The sequence below is a fragment of the Dermacentor albipictus genome, chromosome 1 (assembly GCF_038994185.2).
Source record: "Dermacentor albipictus isolate Rhodes 1998 colony chromosome 1, USDA_Dalb.pri_finalv2, whole genome shotgun sequence".
Taxonomy (NCBI): domain Eukaryota; kingdom Metazoa; phylum Arthropoda; class Arachnida; order Ixodida; family Ixodidae; genus Dermacentor; species Dermacentor albipictus.
The window spans coordinates 187,692,127-187,700,789 of NC_091821.1; the positions used below are offsets into that span (position 1 = coordinate 187,692,127).

The following is an 8,663-nucleotide window of genomic DNA, read 5'->3' on the forward strand; positions in this document are numbered from 1 at the left end:
CTTTTCTTGTTGCTATTTTGATAAATACTTTACGTAAAAATACTACCAGTGCACATATAGTTAAACCAATATTAATTAACATATTCAAAGAATATAGCATATAATAAGTTACTTTGATTTTATAACGAGGTTTTACCATTTTTTCCAGTTTTGTTTTGCGTTCTCTTTTTCTGCGTCACTGTTTCTCGGTTTCTCGCATGCACAATTCTAAGGTCGTTCGTTGTAGTCATTACGCGGTGATTTCTACCGTACTTGCGTAGAGTCTATGTAGTCGGTTACCGCAGTGGAGTCTTTTTTTCTGCGGTTTGCGAGCTCTTTCGGGCGTGAGATGGCTGTTTACCTTGCGCAGAGGGTGACATTCAAAAACTTTGCCGTTGTAAAACCCGCCGCCGCATGGTTCAGGGGCCTGCGAGGTTAGTAGGTGGTGAACCTGTTATTTGTGTGCCGTCTGCCAGTATTCTGGGTGCCACTATGTACTAGAAAACGTTTCTATTGAGGAGTGTTCATACTAGCGCATTGCGCCATTTTCTCAAGACCACAGCTTGAACTCGGACAAGAAGCTATGGAGGAACACAAGTCAGTAGAGGAAATGGATTGTGATGCTCCCGTCGCGCGAGCTGTGGAATTGTTGAACTCGAGAAAATATAGCGAAGCAAACTCGTTTATCTGCGCAGCCCCTTCTGACACCATCCTTGCTCATGGTTGGGATCTTGTTTTACCTGTTGTGTCTGCAATGGAAAATGAAATTGACGCTAAATCGGAGGAGAACGTCTCTCTTTGCAAAGACCTCCTTGAAGTTATAACGTCTCGCGGCAAGCCGAAGGAAGTTCTCATCTCTTTACTGGAACACTTGCAGCTGATTAAATCCAGTGCCGGATTCCGTGCCGTGCTTCAGTGCTTGCAGAAATTGCTGCCAAATCTATCGCGGAACAGGCTGGTATTCTTGGATTTGATTTTAGAGTCGCTGCACAGCCATCTGAAACCGCTGTCAGCTTCTGTAGCCAAAGTTGGTTGGGAGGAGGCAGCTGGTGATTGCAGCACAGAATCGCAAGATAGCCGAAATCTCGGTTATTGCTTGAATGCCATTGTAGAATTCTTCTCTGGCTTTACACTTCATCACCACCTTCAGGAGGAACCCGGAATGGCCGAGTGCCCTCGTGCAGAAAACGTCCTAATTTTGCGATACCTGATGCTGTTTCTTGGCGACATTGCTGCATTAGATCTTCGAAGTCGTGCGAATGTGTCGCCGCCAAATGTCGCTCGGCTTTCAGCTGAAGGACTTTTAAGCCATATCAGCAAACGTTCGACTGATTTGATAAAACTTAGTTTTTCAAGAGACGCGACAGAATGCAAGGGAAAATCAAGTGACACAGAAGATGCCGAGAAAAATCTCCCAGAGCCCGTGTCGCCCGTTTGCCGCGCAGTGCTAGCCTGGTTGATATTTGTAGAAAATCTTGAGCAAGACCGTGTTCCATGTGTTTATTCAAGTCGCTATATATTTGAGCACAGCCTGCAAAACATGATGCTATTGTTATCACACAGTTCAGGGCATGTTGTCTCTAAGGGAGTTGCACTGTGTGCTACTTTGATATCCCGTCTCTGCCTGGGAGAGTTCTCTTACATGGATTTAGACAACAGCAACTTTATCGCTCTATTGCGCTGCTTGGGCAAGGTAATTATCTACAGCTCATCAAGTTTGTCTAGAAGAACTGCTTTGAGCACCTTTGTTGACTATATCAAGTGCTTTAAGCATGAGGCTAGGTACATCCTCTACTGCCGAACTCTGCAAGTGGAAAAGCATGCTGGATTGCGTGGTCTGCTGATAGACCTTTACCGCCAGGACATGCATGCTGTTTCGAAAACAAGCATTCAAGAGGACACTTTCTGGGGAACAAATTTTCTGGAATTCGTTAAAATTGTGTCCAACTTCTCACAGGACCAGACGGACATACTTGACGACAGTGACTGTGTCTTAGCAGTGCTTAACCTAATACGATACTTTGCTTCTGTGTTACCATTTCAAGGTCAGACATGTCAAAAGGCAAATCAGTCAACATGTGAAATGGCAAGAAAATATGTGGAGCAAGTGAAAAAATCTGTGGATCAGACTAGAGCCCACTACAAAGTTGAATTAGAACATAACAAAGAAAAAGTGAGAGGCTGTGATGTGGGATCTCAAGAAAGCTTGTTGCCAAGCTTACCTCCAGAACAAGAAGCTGAAGTTCTTAAAACTGCACTGACTAGGCTAGACCTTGTAGAAAGTGTGTTAGTTCTTGCAGTAGATAGTGTCAATCATTGTGCTAAAGAAGTAATGCAGTAAATCCTTTTTATGTGCAACTGTTTTAATATAACTGTTTAGCCATGGCTAAAATTTTGTGGTGCCTCTTTGATATTGCTGTTCATATAGTCTTTTATATTGATTTTGCAAGAATCTGTGAAAAGCAAATGGAAATGAAAATCTTTCCGCCCTGCATTGTTGTGCGTTCTTTCTCTCGGCAGCTGACAACTTTGAATACAGTACAAAGAAAGATACTGCAGAGGGGAAAACACAGGCTACTGTCAGTGGTATGATTTCTTGGCCAACTGAGGATATCAAAAGCACCATTCTTCAGTCTGCGCTTGACTTTATTCCTCAGCATGGCTGGACGTGGAAGTCCATAGCAGCTGGTAAGACAAGACATCTTAGCATCCTGCATTACCTGTCACTTTACATAACATGGGAAACAACATTTCACATAACATGTTCTTCTAATCTAAGGTGCCAACTCCTTGGGCTTGTCCAGCGTTGCGCACGGCCTTTTTCCGGGTGGTAGTCTTGATCTGATAACATATTTCTACTTGTCCTCAAATGATGAACTGGAGCGCCAACTTGAAAGCAATTTACAGAAAAATGAGCGGAGGTCAGTTTTCATGGGTAAATCTGCTCTCTCGTATTTCCTCTTACTGCTTCTCTGAACATTGATTTCTGCATGCACAGAGCTATAACCAAGGAAAAGTCTGCCTTCATCCAAGATGCTGTATGGCGAAGAATTCTGCTCCTTGAGCCATACAAAACCAGATGGGTTCAGGTGCATACCGTTATTTGTTGTGACTAGTTCAAAGAAGTAATAGTAACAATATTTTTCACCTTTGAACAGGCTCTTGGAATCTTGGCCTTGCCTCAAAATGTCCCAGTTGCACTGTCCAACCTGGGAGATCTGCTGAATGTCATTTGGCACTATGCAGGTGACATGTCAGTTGATGTAAGGATTCAACCCGTCCCTGATGCACCACCATCTTGCAGTATTTGAGTCGCCACTTTAAGCTAAATGAAGATCAGTCGGCACCTATGAGAAATCTTACTGCTTTTCCATTTGCTTGCAGATGAGCTGGTACTCGAAAAGAGCTGCCTTAGCTGCACTCTACCAGAGCTCCGAACTTGTGTTTCTGCAAGATAAGTCTATGGACTATGCTCAGACACAAGAGTTTCTCAACAGACGCATCAAGGAGTTTACCGCTGTTAACAACTGCCTGGAGCAGGTGTGTCTAATTTTGACTAGCCTTTCACTTGTGCAGAGAGAGACAAAGTTCTTCAATGAAACGTAGGGATTTCGTGTGTATAATCTCCTACATGGGGATGAGGGATTGAAAGGCCCTAGGAGAGAGTGGAAGTAAAAAAAGGTTCTATGCACTTGTTTAAGGAACACCAGTTGTAACCGAGTGTAGAGGCAACATCTGCAAGGCGCTGTAAGTTTCTGCAATTAAATTGCAAACTTTTGAAGGCATAGGACTTGGACTGTTCAATAGCCAATTGCTACTTCATAAAATTTAACTTGAGGTGTGTGAATGTTCAACTGTCATTTGATTCAGCATTTTAATATTTCATGGAGCAAGTAGCTTAAATGTGACTCAAAAGGAAACAAAATGTTGCAGAAAAGTTTTAATGAAGAAAGCAAAAATATGGAAAATGTATTTCATATGTTTTGAATGTTAATACTATTACTGGAATGTAAAAAGCATGTAATTTATGCCGTGCTTCAATTGTTGCAGCTTATTCTGCACAATAATACGTGTGCGTCCATGAAATAATGCTCCGGGATTCTCTACAGCCCTTGTGCTCTAAGTAACATGCTCTAAGCTTACTATCATGATACATTTGCTCCTCATATTCTCACTTGTTTAATAGGTGTATTGAACATATTGTAGTGAATATAAGCTCTTTCTGTAGTTAACATTTCATTGTTCCTATCATGACACCTCACAGAAGGCACACACTAATCAATGAATTTTATTTTCAACATGATAATGCTTCAGCCTAAAGTAGAGTAAATGAAACACACAGGTGCATTGTTGACTTCTCAGTGGTGGCATTTTTCCAACAGAATATATTTATCTTGACTCTTTAATATGACTTTCACATAGTTGTTGAAATGTCTGTTTTTTCATTTTAGTGTAGTAGTTGTAGTACTAGTTCAATTTAACTAAAATATGTGATCGCTGTGTGCGTAGGTAGACAACCTACTGCATTTCACATATTTGCTTATGGCTCAGTGCACAGACTTACTGCAACTATTAGAATGTTATTAGACAAAGACAGCTGCAAGTTGTGCCTGCCTATTAGGTGCTTAAGGTGCTCATTTTTCAGCCAACTTAGCCAGCAACATTCTGTTATTTTTGCAGCCCCATACCCAAATGAAAACTTATTTTCTGCAGCATGAGATATTGATGCTGCATGAAGGGAATGATGACTAAGTGGAGCACATAAAGTAGTTTATCGCCATTCTTTTTTCTTCTTTCATGTTAACTTGCAATATCGTAAGCATGATGCATTAATTTTGGACTGCATGTAGATATCTTGATATATATAAAGTTTACTTCCTTTCCTGAAGCTACACGCACTTCATTTCCTATATAATAGGCATTTTCAATTTTAGTTAGCCTGTACAGCCATTTCTACATGCATTCTGTAATTTTCACTTCCTTTGTTTTGTTCTTGTCTTCGTGATTATGGAACTCTATTGATAAATTCCATAATCGTACAAGCTGTGATGACTTTTTACGTGTTGCTGATTTACAAAATGCCCAGTTGACCGAACATTTAATTCTAAAGAGCATTATATGTTTTGAAGAACATAAATTGGCTTTGCTCAGTTTTTTTGTTTTTCCTTGCAAGTAGTACAGATTTTTCTCGCAGCTGTATCTTTGTTCAGGTTATTGCTAATAGCTCTCATGTCACCTGCATGCCAGATTAAATGGGATGTTTTAGAATCTTAGTTGGCTGTTGAACTTTTATCAATGCTAGGTGAATCAAGTCAGTGGCACTGCAAAGGATGTAGCTGAACTGGGATTTGCTACGGTAAGTTTCATCGTGTGGTATATTTATAATGAATTGCTTAAAGTAGTAGTGACAGGAAAGTTTAGTGTCCCCCTTCTCTTGCTTCTTTTAGGTGCCTGTCGACTCCATAGTTAAGGTACAAAGCCTCAATTCCTTGAGAGCTGTTTGAGGGCCTTTTGAAAAACTTTAGCATGTCCATGCAAACTCTCCATAGTTGTACGTGAAGAACAGTGTCAGCTGAGAGTGAACGCTTAGAGGCCTGGAAGAATTTTCAAATGCATTCTCTAGCTGATGCTGGAGTCCTCACAGAGAACAGTCATATGCAGAATTAAACGAAGACAGTTACAAATGTTGAAAATACTTTTTGCCTGTTGCGGAGGTGCTCGCATGCTCTGCCAAGGTTCATTGCAACTTTATTGTTTACTTACAAGATTTAACATTTACAGCATTGCCTTTTGGACTGTCGATAGTATCTATAAAGCAGGTGTCCTCGTTTCCTACCTATATTTACTTCGATACATCTGGTTTGCCTGTGATGATGGTTTAAAAATCACCCATGGGCTCTTGCTATACAAGCATGGACAAGCTCTTAACAGCTTCTGCTACCACATGCACGTATGACGAGCATGTGCAAGCTTCACCAATGTGGCGAAGCTAGGAAAGAGAAGATAGGTTTTTTGCAGGAACTGCTCTTGAGAGCTAATGCTGTTCAATTGTTGTACTCGAACCACCCCCTATGTGCCCTGGCTACCCTTATAATTAGTATGGTAGTGCAAGAACAAATTATATTTACTTTGCATTGGCTATGGCATTGTGCTGCTGAGCACGAGGTTTCAGGTTCGATTCCCAGCCAAATGCAGCCAGCATGGCTGCATTTTGGGGGTGAAATGCAAAAGAACTTATGTACTTCCCGATTTTTGCACCCCAAACAAGTTTTATGCAAATTGAGTTCAACCCAATTTCTCCCAGAAGTTTGCCCTTTCATAAAGAATAAATAAATGCAGATGTTACAAAACCAATTAACGATGCGCACATTTTGTGAGCATGTCTCATATTATTATTATTTATATACCGAGTGTTTCTCTGAAGACTGCTGAAAATTTCTAAAAAAAAAAGAGCACTGAAAATAAAAATTAAGTTTTTTTGCATATTGGCTTGTCGAGAATGGCAGACATCAGGAAAAAGGTTAACAGTTCTAATTTTCTCCCTAATTAGTAAAATATAAATAATCAAGTTAATTAGAGCAGTTACATGATTACAACATAACATTTGTAGCTACTGACAAGGTAATCTCATATCAGTTTTCAAATCGTGCAAAACTTCGTTCTCCTAAGCCCAGCAGCACAAGAAAGTTTCTCACTTTTTCACTGAAAAACTGAAACGGTGCTTGACCAGCAAAGGAAACCATGTGTAGAAGAAACGTCAGCTGTTGACATCTGATGTCTCCCAGTCTGTGCCATGCAGGACAAACCAGCTTTCTTATTTCGACACGGGCATTACATCTCAAGGTGGGCACTTCTCTCATTATGTCATCGATGCGCCAAAACAAATCTTAGCACACAAGCTGCTCGGCCACACTTGCCTAAAGCTTTGCTGTCTGTGGGTGCGGTATTATTTTATTATAATAGTATTATTATTATTTGTTATTTTAGTTTTTCTTGTAGATAAAGTATGAATTCCTTTGTTCATTTTTTTTATTTGCGCGTACCTGCAGCATCTGGTTAAGTGATAATTGTGCCCTTTGTGACCATTTAAGTTCAAATCTAGCTTGTGAGTGATATGTGATGGCCAATGTGTGGAATTGCCGACGAAAGTTAAGGGCACATCACGAGCCATAGTCAATGCGTAGAAAGAAGAAAGATGGTTCATCTCGCATGGTACAGACCGGGAGACGTCAAAAGACATCAAAAGCTCACATTTCTTGCAGACGTGTTTTCCTGCACTCCTCGAGCGGCTTAGTTACGGGGGTCAGCATTGAATTTTTACGGATGGTAGGCAATCCTACAGAGGCAACTCTCAGTAGCACTGTTAAAGACTTGCATTTTTTCAGTGATTGCTTACTAACATTTTGTTTCCTTTCTTTCTTCCGCAGCTAAAGAATGTCCTGGGAATGAACACTCGTTAAGAAAAAACACTTTAGATTATGTGTATTTCAGTGAGCAACTGCTGCAAATAAATTTGATCAGCCCTTCTCATGTACATCATGGTTAAAATAGTAGTCGTGCTTTCATCCCAAACTGCAAGGTCACAGACTTCAATTTTAGCCTTGACCACTATTTTGTAGTCTGTTGTGTCTAGAATATTGCTAGAATCAGTCGGGGCATTTCTAACATAAATTTTCATAGGACATAAAATGCCGAAAAGTATTTGAATTTTGAAGTTTTTGCTGATGGTTTGTTGTAGTGGGTTCCTGCAACCAGTTGTGGCCCCCAGCAAACAGCTGAGATTCAATGCTTCTTCTAGTAATGCCAGCTCAGCTCTAGCCACCTGCGCACACCACAGACAGTAGTTCCTGCCACAGCTGCCACGAGGTGCCCCACGCATGTGTGTGCTTCCCATTTATAAAACATGTGGAGTAGAGCTTTCACTGCCAAACCACCTTTTGAAAACATTGATTAAAAGCAATTGTGGTAATATTCATTACCAAAGAATATGTGAACAGCTGAAAACTTGACAAGTTACAAATCACCTGCATTGCACTGCTGCTGAAATGGAAACTTACTGTGGCATGGCAATGATACAAAAGTGATAAATTCTCGAAAGGGAATCCGTGTGAATTTGTGCTAAAGGTAGCACTGAGTGGAACATTAGGCTTCAGTACAGAGCTGTATGTCATTGAGATGGCTTGTAGTTATCAAGTCTTACCAATTTAACCAGGGTGTCTACGAACTTAGGAAACCGGGAATTTTCAGGAATTTTGAATAGTTTAGAAATACTGCGGAAAAACGCGGGAAATCTGTGCTTCTATGAGGGAAAATTAGCTGTACTTATATTTAAAGGGAATAAAAGTCGCGCCAATGCTGGCTCGAGTAACAAAGACGAGTCGTAACGAATCGTCTTTGATCCTGTGTCGTCGGCTGGAGACGTTGCCAACGACCGATTTCCGGACGCCCGATTTTTCGGTCATGCCTGATAATTCGGACGGCTTCGCGGCACCAGCATGTTTCCCATAGAGTCAATGTATAAGAACTTATAAAATTTCGGACGCAAGAACCCTTGGCCGTCCAATTATCGGGACTTTTTGCCGCGTCCGCAGGGCCGTAACGGCATTTTGATTAACTCCCCGCCTCGAACCGGTGCCGTAGAGAAAAGATATGGGTCTCTCGCACGCAGATCCGCTGGCAGCCGT

General features: G+C 41.1%; 2 protein-coding genes across 2 annotated transcripts; both read left to right on the top strand.

Moving 5' to 3' along the window:
* The first annotated feature begins 176 nt into the window (after window positions 1–176).
* Coq9 (ubiquinone biosynthesis protein COQ9, mitochondrial) lies at window positions 177–7,513 on the top strand. Its single transcript, XM_070530647.1, has 8 exons — window positions 177–413; window positions 2,500–2,667; window positions 2,759–2,900; window positions 2,978–3,068; window positions 3,138–3,242; window positions 3,364–3,519; window positions 5,282–5,335; window positions 7,407–7,513. The coding sequence occupies exons 1-8, from the start codon at window positions 329–331 to the stop codon at window positions 7,437–7,439; spliced, it is 834 nt and encodes a 277-aa protein (XP_070386748.1). The 5' UTR covers window positions 177–328; the 3' UTR covers window positions 7,440–7,513.
* LOC139054104 (glomulin) lies at window positions 420–2,473 on the top strand. The gene has a single exon (XM_070530646.1). The coding sequence runs from the start codon at window positions 563–565 to the stop codon at window positions 2,318–2,320; it is 1,758 nt and encodes a 585-aa protein (XP_070386747.1). The 5' UTR covers window positions 420–562; the 3' UTR covers window positions 2,321–2,473.
* Window positions 7,514–8,663: the final 1,150 nt, after the last annotated feature.

What these genes read in the sequence shown, in the direction of transcription:
- Coq9 (XM_070530647.1), top strand. Translation starts at nt 329, where the DNA reads ATGGCTGTTTACCTTGCGCAGAGGGTGACATTCAAAAACTTTGCCGTT. An exon ending in CAGGTGACATGTCAGTTGAT is followed by an intron (nt 3,243 to 3,363) that starts GTAAGGATTCAA and finishes ATTTGCTTGCAG; the next exon opens with ATGAGCTGGTACTCGAAAAG. An exon ending in TTAACAACTGCCTGGAGCAG is followed by an intron (nt 3,520 to 5,281) that starts GTGTGTCTAATT and finishes TATCAATGCTAG; the next exon opens with GTGAATCAAGTCAGTGGCAC.
- LOC139054104 (XM_070530646.1), top strand. Translation starts at nt 563, where the DNA reads ATGGAGGAACACAAGTCAGTAGAGGAAATGGATTGTGATGCTCCCGTC.